Source organism: Spea bombifrons, chromosome 1, assembly GCF_027358695.1.
Source record: "Spea bombifrons isolate aSpeBom1 chromosome 1, aSpeBom1.2.pri, whole genome shotgun sequence".
NCBI lineage: Eukaryota > Metazoa > Chordata > Amphibia > Anura > Pelobatidae > Spea > Spea bombifrons.
This window is the reverse complement of record NC_071087.1, coordinates 60,390,973-60,414,784: the sequence shown is the minus strand read 5'-3', so window position 1 is coordinate 60,414,784 and position 23,812 is coordinate 60,390,973. Positions and strand designations below refer to the sequence as shown.

Genomic DNA, 23,812 nt, shown 5'->3' with positions numbered 1-23,812 from the left:
TGAGGCCATTTCTGTCCAGCTCTCGCTGTCGGTTCTGATAATAATAAATCGGTTCCACAATTAGGCTGTATTCGGCTTCGATGCGGTCACATAGATGTCGGTCCCAGAAGTTTGTGGCATTGTTATGAGATGGCTCGACTGCCTCTGCCCCAAATAACTCGCTGTGCCCGCGGACGCGGAGTGCCGGCACTTGCTTTGCACGGGATAGGCTATGCGGGCGGGCTGTGGACCGGTCCGGCAGCGATAGAGTTAAGCGTTGTCTTCCCTCCTCTTTGGCAGAGACATAGTTAACCAAGTTGTGAAGCAGAGAATGCGGTAGAAGGAAATCCAGGTTTCCTGGTAACACCTGCTGAAGGTGCACCGGACGGAGCGGGGAGCCCGCCAGCAGGTACAGACCCCCCAATGATGCGCGTATTCTCCTCAGACAGCGCGGTAACAACAGGTGTCGTTCTCTTTTCTCTTACTTTCACCCAACATTCTTATTTTCACTTTTTATACTCAGCCCCTATACCTTGCGATGGTTCTGCTACAAAAGCGCTTGCCTGATCCCGTATAATGTATAGCTAAATCGGTGAGATTTCCTCAGTCTCCTCACCCATTGAATTATGCATTATACAGGGCCAGCTCAGCCCTTTACACTGGAGAAACTGTCTAAAGTATTAGCCCTTCATAATGAATAGTGAAGCCACAGCTTTCCCTTTGGTGAATAGACCACTTTGTTGGCTGTACGTTTATGCAGACTGTCGGTCATTATGCTCTGTTAGATGCTTGTCCCGGCCCCCCTACTTTGATGAGGTTTTTCTGTATTAATGTGAATTTTGTGCATTTACAAACTTTTTTTTGGGGGGGTGACATGGCTGGATTGCTGATCACAGAGCTCGTTAAACTGGGAACGACTATAAATGTATCGTAAAATCCACCATTAATTTGAAATGTGTCCCTGCAGGACATTTTCCAAGCGTCTCAGTTTAACGATGCTTGTGATCAGCAATTTCCCCCCATATTTACAAATGACTTTGACCTGGGGCGGCCCTTAAGGCAGCAATTTACATGCCGGCCGTAACATTGTACCCATCGAAGCCCAGCAGCAATAAAAATGGGCAGCGTTAACAGCCTGACTTGATCCTTTCCATGCTCCACCTGTGGGCTTTTGATGCAGTCCCTTTTCTGTAAGCGTGTTTGGGACAGGATGGACATCAAGCGCGTTATCTGCTAAATGTGTTATGCTGGTTTCTTACGGGTCCGCGTGGCTGGTGTTGCCCCCTGGGCTAAATGGTGCCAGCCCTGACTAATTGTCCAGATCCAGCCTTGCTTGGGAGAAATGATTGGCCTCCGGTTGTCACGCATTACTCAAGTATTACTACAGAGAGTAAATCAAGATTTCTAACATATTTTCTGCATTCATTTGGGGGGGGGGGATCCCAGTAATCACACTTTTCTCCTTTTAATACACAGTTTTGCTAAAAATACATGCATTCAGAGTGGGCGGCCATATCAGCCTCTATTATTTGCCCCACACCCTGCTTATGCAAACACTACAGCCAGGCAAACACACATTCACATAAACAGCAGTGCCAAATCCTATGCCAACACAAGATGCTATTGTGGCCTTTCTGGAAACTTTACCTGCAATGTTATTGCTTGCATACTGTGATTACTGAATGTCCTTTTTGTTTTTTGAACAGCTTCCAGTAAATAACAGCCTAGGCGGCAACCCTAGAGCAAGCATTGCTTATACCATAGGATGCTCCCGTAAACATTCCGGTGCCTGAGCCATAGCATGCCACGTTGGCGTCGGTAGCGACCGCGTTATGATTTTTGCTCCCCTTCCCATCACCACTGACGGCAGATCAGATTGGGAGCGATGTGCCCCCTCTTTGCCTGCAGGCTGAGTTTCGGTGTAATGTTTAACAGGTCGCCTCGTAACTTGTCAAACCAGCTCGGAAAGGGAGGGTGAATTCCAGTAGTTTATCTGCACTTTTGGTTACACGTGTTTGAATGATTTGTCACGTGACTTTTAAATTTTTGGCTTTTTTTCCAAGTTCACTTTGATTTTATTAGTAATTAGGGACATATACGGTACAACGATACTTCCTCCGTGATGCATCCTTGTAACATGTGGGGTATATTTATCTCAACAAGTGGGGGGAGGGGCGGAGCTTTTATTTATTTTTTATATACGTATTGGGAGCTTAACACACTGTTTAGTGTTGTCCTCAGTTTGTCGAAAGATGTCAACACAAACACCTTATAGGCAATTTGACCAGGGAACCAAACTTTGCTGGATGAGGGGCTCACTTGTTCTTGCCCCACACATGCCGATGCAAATGATGTCATACCCTGGGACTCTGTGTCTGTGCAGAGGCATGGGTTGGTTCTGGAGATTGAGAACCTGCCGCCTAAGCCAGGATCCCTCACTGGTACTGGCGTTCTTTTAACTCCCGCTTTACGCATTCATCTTTATCAAGCATGCCTATATGATATTGAGTCGGCCCTGGACGATTCACTTAAGTCTGCGTTCTCAAAGAGTTATTGAGGGAAACGAGTAAGTATTTCGATTTGGATGAAATCAGTTGCGACACCATGTGGGCATCGTGTCAGCTATTTGCAAACTCGGAATGGAGTCCAGGTGAAAATCTGCAGGTTGCATCACAGTTAAACTTGTTCTGCAAGTCACATATTTGTAACTCAGGCTTGGAGTTTGCCAAGGATTAATACAATAATCCCACTCTGTTTCCAGCAGATTTATAATATTACTGTTATTTGAATGTTTTTCCAAGGACAAAGGTCATAACTGGTGCCTAAGGAACATGCCCAGGGATAGGGTATCGCCGAAGTACAGATGAGCCTCAAGATATAAACTGTTCAACTAGCAAGTCATCTGTTGTGACATTAACCCCCGTGCCATGCATTAATGCTGAATTAAATATAATCTTGTGCAAAAACTAGGCTTCTCACAGAATATATGGAATATATATATAAGTAGACAAAGCTCGCTTATCATAACATAGTCACTCAGGAGTCTAAGCATCCCAGATTTTCACGAAGGCGGGTGAGGTATCTTGTATGGAGTATATCATATGTTTTATATAGTCATGTCTGTGATCTCAAATGTCCTGGACATCTCTAAAGTCTCACAATAGTGATCTTGGGTGCTGTTTCTATTCACCAAAAGGAGACCTGAGAGGAGAGTTGTGGTTTCCACTGCGTCTCTTCTCTGCACATTATGAAGGTTCAACCTGAGAAAGCTTCAGCTGCAGAAAAAGCTTGGCTGCCTCTATCAAAAAGATTTCTTCGTCACTCGTTGAACAATCCATTAGGCAGGGCCCGCTGAGCCCTTCAGAAAACGCACCAGTTACTCGTGAAAAGCTTATTCTGTCAACCAAGCAACTAGAGTAGGAACTGTGACCTTTTTGTCATGCAAAGGGATTATTAAGGGATTTCTTGGAAAACTGAAGCTGTACGCAAACAATAATGGACGTCGGAAATTTGCCCGGTTTTCCTCTATAAGTCTTGAATTGAAAGATGATGACATACTCGTGTATGCGGATCATTTGAAGCAGCTGCGTAATGACATGAAAGTTTGTTTGCATGACCTGCTGGATATGGATATTCCGAATTGGGTAGTGGATCCATTTGCAAGAACCTCTCGTCGAACTACAGATCAATGTGGAAGACCAAGCAAGCTTCATACGAGACAAACATCATTTTGGGGGTAAAGTGTCCTTTCCAAAAAAAAGTTTCCACAGCTGCAGGGAGAAGGGAAAACGTTTTTTATGACATTCCCCATGTGATACTCTGTAGATTCAGCTTTCAGTCTGGTGGGTTATTTGTTAACATAAACGCGCAGTCTCCTGGACACCAATATGATCTTCGCTGGTCACTTACTGCAATGGACCTTGACGTGAAAAACTTGCATCCACTCAACCAAGCCCAAGGTTCCCATTAAGTAACTATTAAATTCTGGTAACTGTAATTTTATATTGTAAACTGAATTACGTAGATTATATTATAAATCTTTTTTTTCACTGTAATGGGACCTGGACAGGGGTCATAGGAGAAAACCATGGTCTGAAATGAGTCACTGGGGGGGGGCACTAGATATATTTTAGTACAGTTTTTTTTTTAATATCTGTACATACATGAGGTATACTGTATGAAGACACTTTTGCTGGCCTTTGTCAAGCCTCTCTACCATGTGAGACTCGAGGTAAAGCTCCGCTTCTCCATGTCTCCGAGTCACAAAGGGGAAACTCGGGGTCGTGACATAGATTGAAGCAAGGAGCTCATAGATTGAAGCTTTTAAAGGGCTCCCATGTAGAGCTATGCGATCAGAACGGGATGTCTCCTTAAATCCCTAAGGTCATAGTTGGAATGGAATCAATGTCTTCTTGTAAAAACAAAAATCTCATCTAGTCACATTCCATTTTATTTTTTGTTACTAACTCTTAAAAAGACAATAAATTACACTCATCTGTAATATGCTTAATCTTCAATCAAATGTTCCATGGGCCTATCTCATTCAAGTATGTATTTTGGAGAGGGCAATCGTACCCAGCCTACCTTTCCCAGAAGGGCATTAAAGACACTACTCATGTAAGCGAATCTGCTTGTTATTACCTAATTCCATCAGTAATTGGCAGACCCCCTTCCACCCCAGGAGAGACTCTTGCCCCATCCTTTACATTAATAATCAATGACTGGATAGCTTTCTGAAAATGAAGCAACTTTTCAAAATACTAATGGGATGGTCCTAAGGAGGTATAACAGCCGGGACAGGCCTGTGTTTAATTAACTCTATTCTACCCAACAAGGACAACTTAAATCTGTAATCCTAAAAATGTTAATGCCTCATACGGTCCTTTGATGAGTTGCTTTGTTGGAGTAACTAAACAAGTGGTCTAGAAGTAGTGTATTCGTTACTTGACCGATAAAATGGATTCATAAATGAAAATCAGGATACCCTTTGAACGAAAAGGCATCAGGGATGTTTCCTTCTTATGCCTCTGCTTGGTAATGAGGGCAGAACTTGGTTGACTCTCGCTTGTCATTGTAGAGTCCGAAGAAACTCATGTTTGTGAATGCCTGGGTTTTTACAGCTCAAGGTCTTGGATTTTATTTGAGATCTAATATCTCCAGGGACTACTTGACACATTTAATACATTGAAACATATCTCGCTACAATGTCCACAAGGCTTACTACCAGCTCCTGCAAACAATAATTAACTCCTTCAATCTACTATGACATTTAACGCCTTTATGGCTTTCAGGTTAGGTTAACTCTGACATGACAGCTAGAAAAAAACTAAAACATGCTTTTAATTGACGTTTTGTTTGTTTGTGTGAGTTTCAGGGTGAAAATAAAAAAAAGTACAGACAAAATACCCCACCCCATACATTAAATGTTTTCCCTTTGGTCTGCGCTGAATTTTCTGCAGCATTTTTTGGGGGGCTTTTTTAATTTTTGGTGAGTTAGCCCCCACATTAGTATGGGAAATGTGGTTTATGGTATTTTTCCCATCTACATTATTTGCATGCAAATTATTGGAGGAGGGGTGAGGGGTTCTCTCCCATTTTCTTTTATACTTAATGATGGGGCAAATACATTAGCATAGTATTTGAAGGGGGGGTAATTCTATCATGAAAAGGGGTGGATTAGGTAATAAGTTGATAAATAGTTCAAGAAGACACTTAATAAAAATTTGTTATGTTTTGGATGGAATGTGTCCAAACCTCTTGGATAGTAAACACACGAATAAATGATTAAAAACAAGCAGCCAGATTCAGATTGCCATTAAAGGTCATACTTTTTCGGTTTAGTTTTATGCTTCAGATTGCTTTTGTGTGTGATTTTTATTATTTGTATATATATAAATATATATATATTTATATATATATATCTCACACACACACACATATGCTTCATAAATAGCTGTTCTGGAGCATTATTATTATGAGCAATTGCCATGTAAGATAGTCATTGGAATATTATTAACCGGTTCTGTAGTCACAATGATTAAATATAATTATCCTCGAGACATTTTTACATATTTTCCTTCAGGGGAAACTTGATTCGAGGTAGCCCTATCACTAGTGCTACGGTATATGACGGTGATATATGAACGAATAATAATCACTAGTTGGTAAAACGTTTAAAAAAAACACACAGCTGTCTGACAAAACGTGACCTCTTGTTTAACTCTTTGTGATCCTTGGAAGGCTGACTCCTTGAACGCTCCCTTGGTGCTCCTTTGATCCCCAGAGGGTATATTTACACTCCCTAGTTTCATAGCCAAGATCCCCCTCCTCCTCCTCTATACGCCTTCCTGTTTCGCTATAGGCGGAGCCGGGGCAGGAAGGTACAGGTGCACACAGGTGAATTGAAATTTAGCCAACCGAATTGACGCTAACCCCAGCATTTTATGCTCCAATCCCCTCCCCCCGAGCGGTCACCTTAACCCTGTCTCTGCTGTAACTGCGTCCTGATATCGGGCATGGCCGTGCGGTTTCAGGTGAGTTGGGTGTGTGTGTATGTGAGACCGTAAGCAAGTTATATATAGGAAGTGAATGGTCCCTTGGCGTAAGTCCTCGTAAGTATCGTAAACAGCAAGGATCGCTAGAAAAAAACGCAGATCTATCGTATTTCTGTTTTGAAAATCGAACTAGAGCTAGGATTTGCCTTCTTACCAAAATGCACTATATGTCTCAAGGCTGTTATTCTTCTAATCGGCGCCATTTGGTTATCAGAGATTTATTAATGTTAATACAACCAAGGGATGTACTTCTAGACAACATACCTGCTGATCTTGGGCTGCTCTAGTCACGTGTTTTCTTATAAAGCACTTCTGGAGTTATATGTTCCAAGTGACTTGATGTTTCCAGTAATGGAGAGAATATTTGAAATAAATATATTTGGTTTTCAAGCTCCTGCTATAGTCATCATCACACACCCTTTTCAGGCAGCCTTACCCTAATTGTATCAATGACAAGCATCTCAAAACATTCGTCAGAAGTTAGTGGCCAACAGGCAGATCTCCAGCCCAAAAGTGGCTGAGGATCATAGGATGTGCTGATCATCAGCAGCTGGAGTTTCTACATCAGTCTGACAATACACATAGGTTAGTGATGTCTGCTAGTTAACAAAAGTATAATTTATAGTCCCTGTTTTGAGGAATAGTTTTAATGAAGCATGTGTTAACTTTTTCCATGTTGTTGTATGAAATAACACAGAAACTCCCAGTTTCAGAGGGCTGACCAATTCTTTGAACAAAATATGTCATTATCATACCTGGGAACTATCAGAGCCTAACCCTAACTATCAGTGTTTTACTCACAGCCTTTTCAGGAGGTAAAGGGGGCTTTCTTTTTAATTTAAACCGTCATGCATTTAGGAGATCTCATCTCATTACTTAGAAACCAGCAACTATGACTAACAGTGATTGATCACTCTTTTGCCCTCCTAACAACATTACAGATTTACTTGATCTAAGTGACTTAATTCAGAATACTTTTACTTGCTGGCATGTAATACAAGAGCATATTGAGGACCATTTGATTTCCACCATTAGTGAGTCAATGCAGTATGAAATGAAGGGTTAATATATTATAAGTCGCTGGGTTTGGACATTTATAAAGATCTCGAGGTATGGCCACGCTGTTACTCCTATAGGATTATTGAATACACAGAGCGTATTGTTGCCTGAAAAATACCAGCTAGATGGCAACCATATCCATATTGTATGACTGAATGATTGGCAACACTTCCCTAACACTGTTCCTAAAACAGCAATAACTGTTAAGACCTTTATTAAGTCGTTTGACGTATACATTAGTACAAAAAGCCTTGTGTGTTTATTTTTTTGCATTTTACACGTTCTGTTACAGCTTTACTTTGTAATTTATGTTTCTATAGGTTATACTCTCTGCTTCTATTCCCTCCTCCAATATTGGCACCATTGGTAAATATGAGCAAAAAAGGCTGTGAAAAATTGTCTATTGTTTAACCCTTTGATGTTTTCTTTAAAAAAGTACACAAAGTAATCTGCTCTCATGGATATAAAACAGTTGCACACACAACACAGGTTAATCCTTTTTTCAAAAATGTTTAATATATGTGTGGCACGATTTTTGCCATCCTTTTAGTCAGTATTTTGTGCTGCCTCCCTTTTCCAAGATAACATCTGAGTTTTGTCCTATGATTCATGAAGAGGTTGGAAAATACATGGCAAGGGATCTAAGACCATTCCTCCATGCAGAATCTCTCCAGATCCCTCAAATTTTGAGGTTGATGCTGGTGAACTTCAGTTGACCCCACAGGTTTTTCATGGGGTTCAAGTCAGGGGACTGGGATGGCCATGGTAGGACATTGAATTTGTGGTCGCTAAGCCCTTTTTAATGTATGTTTTGGATCATTGTCCTGCTGGAAGAGTCAACCACGGTCCATTTTAAGCTTTCTGGCAGAGACAGAGAGGTGTCTGTTTAATGTCTGTTGATATGATACACGGCATCATGGATTAAAACAAAATGCACAGGTCCTCTGACAGAAAACAGCCCCAGAACATTAAAGAGCCACCATCATATTTAACCGTGGGCATGAGGTACTTTTCCAAATGGCTACCTCTCTGTGTGTGCCAAAACCAACTCTGGTGTTTATTGGTTTCATCTGACCATAGAACCAGATCCCGTTTGAAGTTCCAGTAGTGTCTGGCAACTCGGAAATGGTTGACTTTGCCTTTGGATGGGAGTAGAGACTTTTTTTCTTGAAACCCTCCCAAACAACTTGCGGTGATGTAGGTGACGTCGGATTGTAGTTTTGAACACTTTGTGATCCTAGGATGCAACCAACTTCTGCATTCTCCACCCGTGGAGTTTTTTTTTTTTTGGCCACTCGAACCATCCTCTTTACTGTTTGTTGAGACAACATAGACATCCTCTTCCGGGTTGATTCATAACTTTTCCAGTTGACTGAAACCTCTTAATTATTGCCCTAATGGTAGAAATGGGCATTTTCAAAGCTCCCTGTTTGTGAATCTCAACAACCTTTTGTTGCACATCACAGCTATATTACTTGGTGTTACCCATTGTGATGGATGAGTAAGATAATTTGGCCTATGTGTTACCTAATATTTATACCTCTGTGAAACAGGAAGTCAGGGTTGAACAATTTCCTGTTCTCGATCAACCAGGTGTACTAAAAATGTAAAACATAACTGGGAATATACTTATTTATTATATATTTTTTGCATATAAATTCATAGGGGTGCCAAAAATTGTGCCACACATATATTTCATTTTTTTTTTTTTATAAACCTGTGTTATGTTTGCAATTGTTTGATATCTTTATGAGAGCAGAGGTTTTTTTTTTTTTGAAACGGTTAAACAAGACACTTTTTCACAGCCTTCTTTGGACATATTTACCAAGGGTGCCCATATTAGTAGAGGGCACTGTATATGCCCCTCATTAAAAATGCTGTGCTTAAAATATTTCTATTTCTCTCTCTGTCATACCCACCGCTTCCCAGGTGTCACATCGTCCAACACTATGCAGTAGGAAGAAGTGACGCCAGGGCAGCTCTGCACACTAAGAACAAAGCCAATAGTGGCAACATTACCTGACCATTGCCCTGACCTTTTGTGCTGTAAGGTTTGCAGCCAAGGTCAACTTCAACATTCATCATATAGATGCCATACAGTCCCCTAGCATTTTATTGTCATGCCCAGCTGCTATTCTTTATCTAAAAAGGGCTTAGGAATTAGTAAGTAGACTTGGGCGCCGGCCAACTCTCCGTGTTCGTCTTCGTGGGGGAAAAAATACAGGGTTAACCAGGTACGCACTATGCAGCAGCTTTGGCGCCAGGATTTTAAATGTCCGTACGAGGAACTCTATTGGTCACCGGCAGGGGCCTCCTCTGCCATCAACCAATACAGCGTTTTGCCGCCGCCATGTTTGTATGTTAGGTATTCGGGCTGAGCAACGAAAACGCGCCCTTCGTGCACGTTTTCATGTTCGCCCGAATACGAATGCACAAGTCTATTAGTAAGTATGCTTGGCTACTGAGAACCAAGATTAAAATGATGTTGTAGCGGTTGAAAAGCAGTTCAGAGGCAGAAGTGGTTTTCCACCAAGAAGAAGCTACCACAAACTTTTTGTCTTTTGCCATATTCATGATAAAAGGTTTGGGCCTGTTCGCGCTCAGTATTCCTGTTCCCATTATATGAGAGCAATATAAAGGTGCATTGGCAGATACGATTATTTAATTGTGATTTAAAGTATGTGTTTGACTTTTGCCGGCAAGCTAATATTGTTTGGTTTCTGCAATAAACAAGTTGTAGTAGACAGAGTGGCTTAGATGGGGTTAATCACAAGGGGATCAATTTCTAGAGCCATTCTTCTGATACTATACTTGACAATAAAACACATGCCGACGTAAAATTTTGCATTCATCTTTTGTTTTTGCTTTTTAAATTGTTGACATGATGATTCAGTTTCTTGTAGGAAGAACTGAATAATGTTAGGGGCTGATCTACTAAACCCCATAGAATCACATATGTTTCTTCTTACATGATGATTATCAGAATATGGCAAAAGGATGCATCAGCACATACCATGTAAAGACTGTAGGGCCCCAAGATGTACGCATTAGTAACTATTATTTTTAGTTAAATAGCGCCAACAATTTATGCAGCGCTTCTTACAACACATATATTCAAGGGGTATGATAAGAATAGAATTGACGGAATAAGGCAAACCGATATATATTAGGTGGAGAGAGTCCTGCTGACAAACACATTGGTAATGTGAAGAGTGGAATGGGAATGGTGGTCTTATGTCCTTCAGCACATATCCCTGGTGGTAGAAAATGCCCTAGATGCTTACAGTATGTTACATCAATATCTCTACACTCCTGTTATCCTTATATTGCTGTCTCTACAATTTTTTTTGTTGCCTGACGTTTTTCACTTGTTGCAGGTTTCAGACATGGAAGAAATGATAATATGGGAACAGCACACTGTCACACTATCCCGGGTAAGTGACATCCCGGTACAGGAAGACGGGAGATCATGTCATTGTTTTCATATTGTGTGTACTAGGGTTTGTTTTTTCCCTGGGAGGCTGGAAATGTTTACCCAAGTTAAGCTGTTCGTACATGCCAAGATTAAAGCAAACCGTGCCTCAAGTGGTATAATTTACCATTATACCACTTGATGCACGGTTTGCTTTAAATGCAGAAATAATCCTATGATCACCGGCATAAAAGAGGCCCCTACTTTGCAGGAGGACCCTTGCCCATGGGGATCCTCAATGCCAACACAGTCCCACAAAACAGGATTTTAGATAATAGAGAGAAGCAACTGGATAACCAGTAGGTTTCTCCATCTGAAGTGGAAACCCAGAAATCACACTATTCCAGGCAGGAGGTGGGAGTATCGCATCACGTGGTCACTCGCCGCTAGTGAACATGAGACCTACTGCTGGTGAACATACACCATCACGGCAAATAACTTGATTTCTAGCACGCTTCAAAAGTAGTCACTAAACTTAAAACATTGGAGGAACTTTGAAACTGCAAAAAGAAAAAAAAAAGGAAGTATCTGGGATATTTAACACGTCTGTGCAGAGATTGACATGCCTTTTATTTTTTTTTAGAAAGCAGTTATGCAAACATAACATAATCTGGATGTATTAAAGTTTGAGTGTATCCTCATCTGTGTTTACCTGTATATATTATGTTAAATGTTGTTTTCCCCCAAAACTTAATGCATGTGTAGATGTGAACTCTTTGTTCATTAGATACGATTTTCTAGTGTCACCCATTTTTGTTGCAGGACCCTCGCAGAGGATTTGGAATAGCAATTTCTGGAGGAAGGGACCGCCCATCAGGACTAGATGGTGACAATTCGGTCATTGTGTCAGATGTTGTCCGTGGTGGCCCTGCTGACGGTAGACTGCAGTAAGTAACACCTACTACAGTTTTTGTTCTGTCTGTGTATTAGGTATATGTGCTCCAATAGTATGCAACAGTATACCTAAGATGGCTATTAAAATGTCACATCATTGAACAATGCATATAAAAGTGCTCTTAATATATACAGGGGTTTTTTTTTGTTTTTTTTTTAATCTGTAAAAGACTTGCGTTGTTAAAACACTGCGGCAGACTGCCCCTTCTTTTACTGCCTCCATTTGGTGGCAGTTTTGGCTACTTCAAGCAGCCAGTCAGTGGCTGGAAAGCATTCTCACTGAAATGAGTGAGCATGCTTTCAGTGCATGCACATAAGGGGGTCTTGTTGGGCCCCTGTAAATGTCACGGGATCCAGTGCACGCACACTGGTAAGTAGGCTCTGGCCATACGCTTGAGATTAATCCATCCATGAATTTGCGCTGGCACTCAGCTGATAGGTGGAGCAGGGTTGGATTAACAATTGCATACCTGGGACTGTTCTGGCTCCGGAGACCCCCTTCCGGGATGTAGGTAGGAGGTCCCGCTGATGTCAGTGATGTCGTTTGAGTGTACATTTTTTTTAAGAAAATGGTGGTCACATTATTATCTAATAATGTGCATTGCTTTATAAACATGGTGACTGTGTTTACTTTAGGACACGTGATCGCATTGCCATGGTGAATGGTGTCTCCATGGAGAATGTCACATCCTCATTTGCTATTCACACATTGAAATCCTGCAGCAAGACTGCCAATTTGGTGAGCTTTTATCTAACAACATTAATGTCCTTCTTCCGGATAAACACGCTGCTGCACACATGAGCAATGTTAAAAACATGAATGGGTTGTTAACATAGTTGTCTGTCCATGTGTCTGGATATGATGATACCAGAATTAGGAATCTGCACTCACTCCCCACAGGAACTCAGGTGCTTAGCTGTGCCAGGAAGGGCCAGCTCCCCAGTAAATCAAAAATAGAAGAAGGCTCCAGGCACGCAGGGGTTCCATCAGACAGATTTATTGTAGGAAACAGACAACAACGTTTCGACCTCACAATGAGGTCTTTATCAAGTTAACCACACAAGTAAAAAGTAAAGGTTTAAATAGCACATATCAATCAATGAATAACCAATCAAAAAACCAATCTAATCTGGCACCATGTGTAATATAATTAATAATCATGTATTAACATAAGTAAATATTCAAAAGTATACATCACATAATAAATGATACTTATAGATGTTAAAAGAAACCAGTGACAAATAAAGAAATATATTAAGATCCATATATATTAAATAGCCAAAAAAGATATATTAAGAAAATACCCATAAAGTGTGTGCAATCAGTGTTAGTAATGGACACTTACAGAGATTAAACTAGTGCAGTTCCATGTAAACACAATCAGTGTTCATACTCCAAAAAAAATGTGGATTAAATCAAACCAAAACATCAAATCAACAAAAGCAAAAATGTTGATTAAAATAAGAAAAAAGGGCAAGCATTTGTCAGCACTAATTGCACACACTTTATGGGTATTTTCTTAATATATCTTTTTTGGCTATTTAATATATATGGATCTTAATATATTTCTTTATTTGTCACTGGTTTCTTTTAACATCTATAAGTATCATTTATTATGTGATGTATACTTTTGAATATTTACTTATGTTAATACATGATTATTAATTATATTACACATGGTGCCAGATTAGATTGGTTTTTTGATTGGTTATTCATTGATTGATATGTGCTATTTAAACCTTTACTTTTTACTTGTGTGGTTAACTTGATAAAGACCTCATTGTGAGGTCGAAACGTTGTTGTCTGTTTCCTACAATAAATCTGTCTGATGGAACCCCTGCGTGCCTGGAGCCTTCTTCTAATTTTGGATATGATGATACGACTGCAAACGCGAGGATGATGAAGACATATAAGTTGTATCTAAAGTGAGAGGTCTGACAGTGTTGATAGTGACACGGTGGGATCTCTGTAGAAGTGTATGTATGTTTCTAACTGGCATTGTTGAAAATGGATGCAAGTGTGCTGGAGATGATATGGTAGTTCTGTTAGAAATTGGCTTTGAAAGACTCCACTAAGTGTGTGTATAACACATCCCTGTAAACAGATGACCTCTATGGAATGACTGACAAGTCTGTGTAAGTCTGCTTCAGAACAAATGAACTTTGTAAATTGAGTGAGACTGGATTATGGTTCTGTGAGTAAAGCAATGGAAGCAAATCTTCCATTATCTTGTTTTCTAACTATATCCATGGTTTCTACATTCAAATATTAACTCTTGCCCTCCAACAGACAGTGAAACGACCCCGAAAAATTCAGATCCCTGTGAGTAGCTCCATGCCCTCAACAACAACAGATCGTTATTACCCCTCTCAGACTCCACGGTCTTCTGAGCGTTCGTTTGTGGATGTTTCCCGACGGCGAGAATCGGAGGAACCAGACTCTCCACCGCCGTGGAGCGGAAGACGCGAAAGCTCAACTCGAGAAGCACCTGAGGATACTGCAAGGGGTTATGAAGGAGATTCCTCCAGTGGCCGAAGCTCTGGAGGGTCTTATACAACCTCCTCCCACCATACAAGGCACCGCAAGGCAAGAGGTGCAAGTAGCGAAACTGGAGGTTACCCAAAAAGAGGTGGTGGTAGAGATCCCAGCGTCTCTGGTAGCGAAGCTGCAGCTTCTCACAGGAGGAGAGACATGGGAAGTGGGATACGAGGATCTGGTAGTGAGGCAGGGAGTTATTCCATCAGGAGAGAGACTGGCAGTGAGGTAGGAAGTGAGATGGGGTCAATGAACCACAATGGACTACAACTTGTATCAGGGTTCAAGAGACTGCCTGCCCAGGATGTTCCAGCCAAACCTGTTAAGACCATATTGACCAAACATTCAGAAAATCAAGGTACAGTTCATGATTCGGTCATGCGAGTCTCTAAATTTCTGTCTTTCAGATCCCTTTTCTGTCTGGAGCTCGCTTGTTATTTGTATCACCTCTGCTATGCTTGCTCACTTTTCTCACAAGTTCTCTTAAAGTATTTTATTGGCATTGTTTGCTGTTGCATCACAGACATCTCCACATGTGTGTAATTAACTTTTCATTTTGTGTTCCTTCATTGCAAAATCTTTACTCTTGTTAATCATTGTAACCCTCACAGAGTATGGTCTAAAGTTGGGTAGTCAGATCTTCATTAAACACATCACTGAAAGTGGTCTAGCAGCGCAGGAAAAATCTCTACAGGAAGGTGACCTCATCCTCAAGGTAAAACTCAACCCGAGACTTGTTTGGTTTGCTACTCTCACTTTATGCTGTATATTTAACTCATTCATTGCAGCACCTGGCAAAAAAAGGTTAGACAGCAGGTTTCTTTCTCTCTGAGCTTTATTGTCTGCTTAGTTTATGTGGCTAGTGGTATGTCAGTGAGCCTCACAATTACTAAGCCATCTATTTGTGTTCATTTCCATTTGGGAAAACAGATTGTGGAACGGGTGACAGATATACGGTATTTGACAGTTTAAAATGTAGAAATTTCATTTATTGATTCAGGGGTATCTCAAAAGCAAGAGATGAGGCAAGAGCGCCTTAATTCGGAGAAATTCAGGACAGATGAGCGAGTTTATAGCCCTGCAAGGAAAGTTACAATGTACAATTGAATTACTATTCTATCTAGCTATAAATAGAGATATATTTAAACACATACACAATATGGACAAAAGTATTGGGACACCAGACCATTACACCAATAGGGACTTTTATGACATTGCATTCTAAATACATAGAAATTATTATGACAGCTTCCACTCTTCTGGGAAGGTTTTCCACAAGATTTTGGAGTGATCTATGGGGATATTTGCCCCTTTTATCCAGTAGAACATTTGTGAGTTCAGGCACTGATGTTGGACAAGAAGGCCTGGCTTGCAATCTCCATTCCAGTTCATCCCAAAGGTGTCTGATGGGGTTGAGGTCAAGGCTCTGAGCGGGCGAGTCAAGTTCTTCCACACCAAAGTCATCTAACCATGTTTTCATGGACTTTGCTTTTTTGCACCAGGGCATGGTCACGCTGGAATAGAAACTGTTCCCACAAAGTCGGAAGCATAGAATTGTCCAAAATGCCTTGATATGTTCCCTTCCGCATACTACAGAACACATTTCCACTGCTCCAGAGTCCAGTGGTGGCGTGCTTTAAACCACTCAATCCGACGCTTTGCATTGTACTTGGTGATGTGAAGCTTGCATGCAGCTGCTCAGCCATGAAAACCCTTTCCATGAAGCTCCCGCTGCACAGTTTTTGTGCTGACTTTAATGCCAGTGGAAGTTTAGAACTCTTCAGCTATGGAATTAGCCGAGCGTTGGCGACCTTTTTCTTAACACTCGCCTAAGCGCTGTGACTTTATGTTGTCTTCTGCTTCGTGGCTGAGTTTCTGCTGTTCCTAAACAATTCCACTTTCCAATAATACCACTCACAGTTGACTGTGAAATATTTAGGAATAATTCAGTTTGTGAAATTTCATCCCAGCTAAAGTGGTATCCTATCACAGGACCATGCTTTAATTCACTCAACTCTTCAGAAAGACCCATTTTTTCCACAAATGTTTGTAAATGCAGACTGGATGGCTAGGGACTTGATTTTATACACCTGTGGCAATGGATCTGAGACACCTGAATTCAATAAGGCGTGTCCCAATAATTTTGTCCACTTATTGTGTACCTTGACCATGAAAACCAAAAGTAGTTTGATCAGCAATAATAAAGTTGCAACATCCAAACATTGACCCTGCTGTTTAAATACAACTGGACAGTCAAAAACTGCTGCATGTATTAAAAATCAAGTGGCTATGAAAAAGTTTCTACCTACTTACCATGCCAACAAAAATCTTTTCATAGACAGAAAGGAATCCCAGGCAAATTTCAGCATTACGCACATAAATGGACTAGTCCATAGTTAATAGATCTTAACAACAAGGGTATGAAGATACATAACCATGGATACTAAGTTTGTAACCTTTAATTTGTTTTCTCCGAATAGCTACAATTTCCACAATTCTGCGCAAGATCAGACGGGGACAGAAATGAGCCATACCAATTCCCACACTTTGGCCCCAAAAAGGGGTCTAGTTTCACAGATCTTTTAGTAATGCTAAAAGGGACTTCAGCAGAGAAGGGGTTGCTTAGGAAGTGTCTGAGGCTCACAAAATGTATCTGGACTGGTGGGGGTCTGTGCAAAGAAAATGAAGCTTAGGGAAGAGATGAGTTTTGCACAGAGAGAAGATGGTCCTGTGGGAGCGGGATTGGAATAGCTTGGGGGACGGTGACAAGGAGAGGGTGGTGGTGTAGAGAAAAGAGGTGGGATGCTGGGCGGCGTAGGCACTGTCCTCCCAGGCTCACTCTTGGATGTTGGATGTGACATGACATAACCCAGCAGTAAAAATACACTGTGTGACAAGCCGTAAGAAAAGGACGCAGGCAAGATAAGGGTGTGAGGGATAGAGTGGGGTGTGATTTAGTGTAGGTTACATTCAGCTGTATCATCCTCCATGAGCCAGAAGGTGCCAGCACTCCCCTGGGCATAGTATATAAAGATTTAGGTGGGCTAGACCAAACTAAGAGGTAAATCAGCAATGGGTGGCGCACTGTACACAGGTGCATAAGACAATGGGGACCATCCCTGTGTCATTTGGACAAAATGGAGTGTATACACTAAATGGAGTTTGCCAAATTAAAGCTTTTTAACTTGGATAATATGCAGTAAGTTGAAATGCTCATTGTACAAACTCACAGGTTGGTGAATACACTCCAGTGAGGTTTTTTGTTGTTGTTGTTGTGTGGGTGATTGATTGTTTAACAGCTAAATTTTAATATATGTTACAATCTATGATGACTTCTGTTTCCTTTCAGATCAATGGCGTGGCAAGCGAGAACATGTCCTTAGCTGACACCCGACGGCTTATTGAGCAATCTAGAGGGAAGCTGACGCTCACTGTTTTGAGGGATAATCGACAGTTCTTGGTAAACATTCCAGAAGTGAGGGACAGTGACAGTGACGGCAGAAGTTCCCCACGAGATGGTGAGAAATGAACAGTGGGAGACATTCCTTTTAGTTTTGTTTTGTTTTTTCTTTTTACAAGAACCCAGCAGAATTTGTTTATTAAAAAATATGACCATACCCATGGCCAGTCATGGGAAAAAACAGATGCCTCAAGTGTGTGCACCCCATCTTTAAAGTCTTTATTCGTTAAGGGAATACGCTCCTCTCAAAACTGCTGGACCAGTTAAATATTTTTATGGGTAATGGTCATGATGTCCATACTGAGGAATGGAATATTACTGAAGACCCTGCTCAAATGCTTTGGGGATATGTCTATAAATCCAGGAAGCTGTGTGCCTTATATTGATGATGATGATGATGATGATGATTATTATTATTGCTGCTGTATATAGCTTCCTCTTATTCTCAAGAGCTGTACAGTACATAAGTAGTACACATAACATTTCAGAATTACATAAACAATAAATATTTATACAGTCATAGGCAAGTTTAAAATCTGGGAAACAAGCAAACATTGCTTGTTAAGTTAATGGTTCTGATGTGTCTTAATATTGTTGAACATAGAAAATCAAATCACTTGGCATCTACTTTATTTTAAACATTGGCAGCTATGAAAGAAACAGGAAAAGGAGTGTGTGTTTTTGGAATAGCAATGGTTGTGTGACTGCTGTAATTAGTGGCTTTCTTTTCTAAAGATATCTCTGACTTGAGTTCTGATCATACACCACCTCCACCTCAGCCTCCTCCTCCCCCACCCGTCCACCACGAAACGAGCTCACCTGAGAGTCCAGAATCACCTCTGTAAGTCATTCCGCTGTCCTATTTTCCAGTATTTAATTTATTTTTCAGATATTCCGCTTATTTACTCTGTTTTATATTCTCGATTTGCAGGCGAAATCAGATTAATGGCCAAGAGTTCTTGACAAGGGACAGTCCTGAGCCTGAAAATGGTAAGAAACGCCTAACTTTTTGCTGCACTATATCATAAAAGAAGGATAGGCGTAACTGAAGGGGAAAAAAAGAACAGGGCCGTTCTCACATGAAATCCTTCTTCTCCAGGGTATGCTGAGTCTCCACACCTGGTTACAGAATATAGGAATGAATCTGAAGCACCCAGTGAAAGAGGGACAGATGATTTGCGACAAGGGTAATGCAACCGATCATGAACAACTTCTTCTTTCGCCAACACTACTTTCCATTTGCCAACAACAACCCAATTCCAGCTTGTATCAGTTATCTGCCTGTTATTCATCCTCTACTAATGTTTTTCTCTCTATTTCTTTTCCCCAGCCCCATTTTTATAATTTATTCTGTCCCTTTTAGCTTTGTTTCAGTTTTTCTAATCCTTGGCCTTGATCTCACATTTCTCTTGTATTCCACCACACACAGGTATAGCCCAGATGCTCGTCTAGTTCAGTTCAGGAAAGAGAGGAATATAGGCCTGCGTCTTGCAGGAGGCAATGATGTGGGAATATTTGTAGCGGCCGTGCAAGCAGGAAGTCCTGCTGAGAAAGAGGGGATGAAAGAAGGAGACCAGATCCTTCAGGTATCCTATTCTTTATCCTATATATAGATTTATAGATTTATCGTGTCTACCTGTCTCTCCTTGCACCCACATCCTTTCAATTAAATATATTCTTGTTGCTTTTCTGCAGGTCAATGACACCAGTTTCCATAATATGACACGCGAGGATGCAGTGCAGTATCTCATGAGCCTGCCGCAGGATGAAAATGTCATTTTTCTTAGCCAACGCAAAGAGGATAGTAAGTTAAATGGTTTCAATTAAATGTATCTTTAACTCCATTCTGTCCACAAGGATTTTGTGTTCTCTAGCAGGCAACACGTTTTTAGCAGACTCCGCAACTATTTGTGTCATGCACGATTCAGGATCCATAACCATCACAAGGTTGATTAGGTTAAAGGCTCTTGCCGTACACAAAACACACAAATACTATATGTACATACACTCAATATACACACCAAATACAAATGTTCAGCATGCTTTTATTTATTTTTTTAGTCAAAATGAATATAAAAACAAAGCAATATTTGGTTGATCCAATGGGAAACCTGATTGGTATTTTGGGCCCAAGAAGAAAAAAAAATATTGCTTTCATTTGTGTGATTTCCTTCCTATGGATCCAAGAACGTAACAGCGGTGTGACAGGTTAATAAGGATGGACTTTTATTAACCGTAAAACCTATGGAACTAAAAAACACATGTACACACATTGCCTATTTCTATTCTCCTTGATGTAGTTTTTTGCCAAATAGACTGGAATTAGACTGCCGCCACCTAACCTATATCTCGATCCAAAATCGTAACTAGTTGCTTGTATAGTTTACAGGAAAATGATAAAATCCAACGTTGGGGACTCTTTCTATGTACGCACACACTTTGATTATCAAGCGGACACTCCGTCTGGCCTAAGCTTCACCAGAGGAGAGATTTTCCATGTCCTGGACACGCTGTACCATGGGAAGCTGGGCAGCTGGTTGGCTGTTCGAGTTGCTCGGGATTTACGAGAGATGAAGAAAGGCATAATACCCAACCGCAATAGGTGACAGACCGTAATTAAACGATGAACAGGCTTCTTTCCTGGTCTATTTTGTTTGTCTTTCTTATTTGTATGACTCCCATTACTTCAACCGCAGCTCATCTTCTCTGTCTCATCGCTAATTTTTACAGGGCAGAGCAATATGCGAGCTTGGAGAATGTTTTGAAGCCACAGTCCACATCTGGCCCACGAACTGAATTTTGGAAGCTGAGAGGATTACGGGGGGCTAAAAAGTTACTAATGAAAAGCCGAGAAGATTTGGCTGCTATAACAACCAAAGCTAAATACCCCCCATATGAAAAAGTGGTCCTTAAAGAAGGTAATATCTTCTTTCTTTCACTTAGCAATGTTCTTTTTCTCATTGTCCTTTTCTTTGAAGTACTAAATCTCATCCTGTCTTTCTTCATTCTTTTTTTTTTCTAGCAAGTTTTAAACGTCCTGTGGTCATTTTGGGTCCGATCACAGACATTGCACACCAGAAGCTATGTACTGAGTTGCCCCAGGAATTTGAGGCTGCAGGTGGGTAGAGTCTTACATATAATATGATAAAAGTGGTTAATACATCTGCGTGTTTTGTTATGGGAGAAAGTAAAATTTTTTTTGCAGTTTCACCTAAAGTGTATTACTTTGTAGATACTGTTCCTCGTGAAGATGGGAGATCCAAGGTTATCAAACTGCAGCTCGTGAGGGAGATTGCAGAGAAGGTGAGGCGATGCTGTGTAGCTTTCTGTTTATTGTGATAATTTTGTAACTTGGAGAGAGAGCAAGTGATTAGTAGGCAGTGTCTGTATCACGATATTGATTTCTCCTGTAACTTCGTTTTAGAATAAGCATGCACTCCTGGACATCACACCGACGGCTGTTGAACATCTGAATTACGTGCAGTTCTACCCTATTGTTGTGTTCTGTAACCCAGAGAACAGGCAGGGGATAAAGGCTATGAGGAAATGGTTGTTTCCTGAATCAAAGAAGAGCTCCAGGCGCTTGTATGCACAAGCAGTTAAACTGAGAAAGAACAGCTCTCACCTCTTCACTGGTAATGAAATATCTATTACAAAATCCTAACTCCTCTTCTGTGTCTATCTTCACTCTTGTAATTGTTACATTGTGGCTTCTGTCTGCAGCCACAATCAACTTGAGTGGAGCTAGTGACTCATGGCTTCCCAAGCTGAAGGAAATTATTCAAACAGAACAAACAAGACCAATTTGGACTACAGAAGATAAGGTGAATGTTGTTTGGGCATCATGATAATAGATGGACATAGAGATAATGCTGTGCAACAAAAAAAATGCATACTGTCACAACTCTAATAGCCATAATTCCCTCTCCAGACAGAAAATCCAGTTGCAGAGCCCCTGGACGTTCAGAGTGATACTCTGTATGGGTCTACAGACTATCTGAGCTGCGACAGCCGTGCCAACAGTGACTATGAGGAGACGGACGCTGAGGGTGGCGCCTATACCGATCAAGAGTTTGAAGAGGAATTGCAGGAGCCTGCCCTGGCTAGGTCCTCGGAGCCAGTACTCGAGCATCAACCAAGCTACTATGGCACCAGTTCTTACAACGAATACTCTTCTGACTACGTTCACCAACCCCCTTCTGACACTGCCTCTTACCATGAAGACAATACTATCACGGAACACACGAACCAGTACCGAAGTCTCTCGACAACTAGGAACGCAGATAGTTCCCACCAGGTGCTAACTATTGTATAGTATACATGTTATGTATGCTTATGGGGAGCGGCTTATTTTAAGGACAAATAAGGAATAATTACCTTTCTATTCTCACATGTGTTTTGTTCTTGTAGGAAGAAAATGCACAGCATCATGACCAGTGGATTTATGGGACCACCAAGAGGTAGTGTTGGGTTTATAGTAGACACCTTCTGTTGGAGGGGTATATAGCTGGGCAGACAAACATTGGCTTTACGATGGGCTCCCACCCAATGAACTGTTCAGCAAAAGGGAAAAGGAATGCTCCAGAGCCGGCATTAATGCCGCTTCTCTTTTGGGTAGTTTGTATCCATGTGTCCATATGTCAATATGTCCATATGGATGCAGTGGGTGAGCCAGGCTCGGGTTGCTTGTGGTTGGATGAGCTAAACCCAGGGTCTGACTTTGCCAGCCTTTGGTGTCTGGGACCACTTTAAAAATGCATGATCCATTATTAACTTTAATATACTTCTAAGAAAACTATTCCTTCATGTACCACATTTCTACTTTATGCATGCATGCATGCATGCATGCATACATAATGCTACCAAAGAGTGTCATGTGGATCACTGATTATGCATCTGTCCAGTCATCTGTCACCATCTTACAAAATGATTGAGCGGATAGCAGTGACAATTGCTCCAATACAAACATTACTAGTTTCCTCATTTAGTTTTGAGAGACTAAATCGTTTCAGCTATGGTTTATTTTATACCTAGTCAGTTTAATCATGTAATGCAGATGGTTGGAACAACCAGAAAGAAAAATAAAATGGAAATATGTATAGATTGAGGAATTTGTGGCATGTCTTAGGTTTCCCAGTAAAGCCTCTGTCATTTAAGAGATGTGCTATTTATCATCATATGGTCACGGTCTATTTTCTGTGTCAATGCCGAGGGCCATTGATATTGAGAAGAGATGAAAACCAAGCTTGTTTGAAGTAGAAAATAAATAGCCCAGATGAACTTTATAGATATCACACATAATACAAAAAGTGTAGGGGAATTAGAAGAACTATGGGGGAGAAACTTGGCTTAAATTTTTTTTTAGGGAAAATAAAAACTGGCACACTTTCATCTCCTCTATCTCCGTTTCAGCCGCAAATATGAACATGATGCTCTACGCAGAAAGTTTAATCATGCAAGGAGCTCCAGCTCAGAGGAAGAGGACTATGACTGGGGAGGGCCAGCTACCGACCTGTAATCTGCTGCACGAGTAACAACATTGTAAAACTGACAGCATATTGACATAATGCCGTTGAGAACAAAAATGGGTTTTCATGCATAAAGCTGTGGGATATATATATATTATTTTGTTACTATTATTAACTAATAAATAAAACATCTCCATTTTTTTAATTTAGTTTATTGAAAAAATGTTTTTTTGCCAAAATATGGTTTTAGGTTAAACGGGCACAAAATGGAAACAAGCACAATGAGAGCTTATGGCATGTGCGTGCACAAGTCTTCAGCAATGGCAACTAGGCACTTTCCTGATTGTGATATTGGAAGAACATAAGAAGCTGATACGTTTATCAGTTGAA

At 40.8% G+C, this 23,812-nt stretch overlaps 1 protein-coding gene across 3 annotated transcripts; it reads left to right on the top strand.

The window, feature by feature from the left end:
• The first annotated feature begins 188 nt into the window (after positions 1–188).
• Positions 189–23,726, top strand: TJP3 (tight junction protein 3). 3 transcript variants are annotated; one of them, XM_053461893.1, is made up of 21 exons: positions 189–388; positions 10,970–11,026; positions 11,827–11,951; positions 12,595–12,697; positions 14,249–14,852; positions 15,106–15,209; positions 17,844–18,012; positions 18,690–18,795; positions 18,886–18,944; positions 19,054–19,141; positions 19,384–19,540; positions 19,650–19,758; positions 20,337–20,556; positions 20,685–20,872; positions 20,977–21,072; positions 21,187–21,257; positions 21,379–21,589; positions 21,678–21,778; positions 21,886–22,251; positions 22,365–22,414; positions 23,367–23,726. In XM_053461893.1, exons 2-21 carry the CDS (start codon positions 10,979–10,981, stop codon positions 23,470–23,472), a joined length of 3,081 nt encoding a protein of 1,026 aa, XP_053317868.1. In that variant the 5' UTR covers positions 189–388; positions 10,970–10,978; the 3' UTR covers positions 23,473–23,726. The 3 variants fall into 3 exon arrangements, with proteins under 3 accessions (XP_053317868.1, XP_053317877.1, XP_053317861.1); XM_053461902.1 differs by having other exon boundaries at positions 189–442; XM_053461886.1 differs by lacking the exon at positions 189–388 and adding an exon at positions 6,478–6,512.
• The last annotated feature ends 86 nt before the right edge of the window (positions 23,727–23,812 follow it).

Coding starts and splice junctions, on each gene's coding strand:
- TJP3 (XM_053461886.1), top strand. Junction 18,796..18,885: donor GAGAGTCCAGAATCACCTCT/GTAAGTCATTCC, acceptor CTCGATTTGCAG/GCGAAATCAGATTAATGGCC. Junction 20,557..20,684: donor ATAATACCCAACCGCAATAG/GTGACAGACCGT, acceptor TAATTTTTACAG/GGCAGAGCAATATGCGAGCT.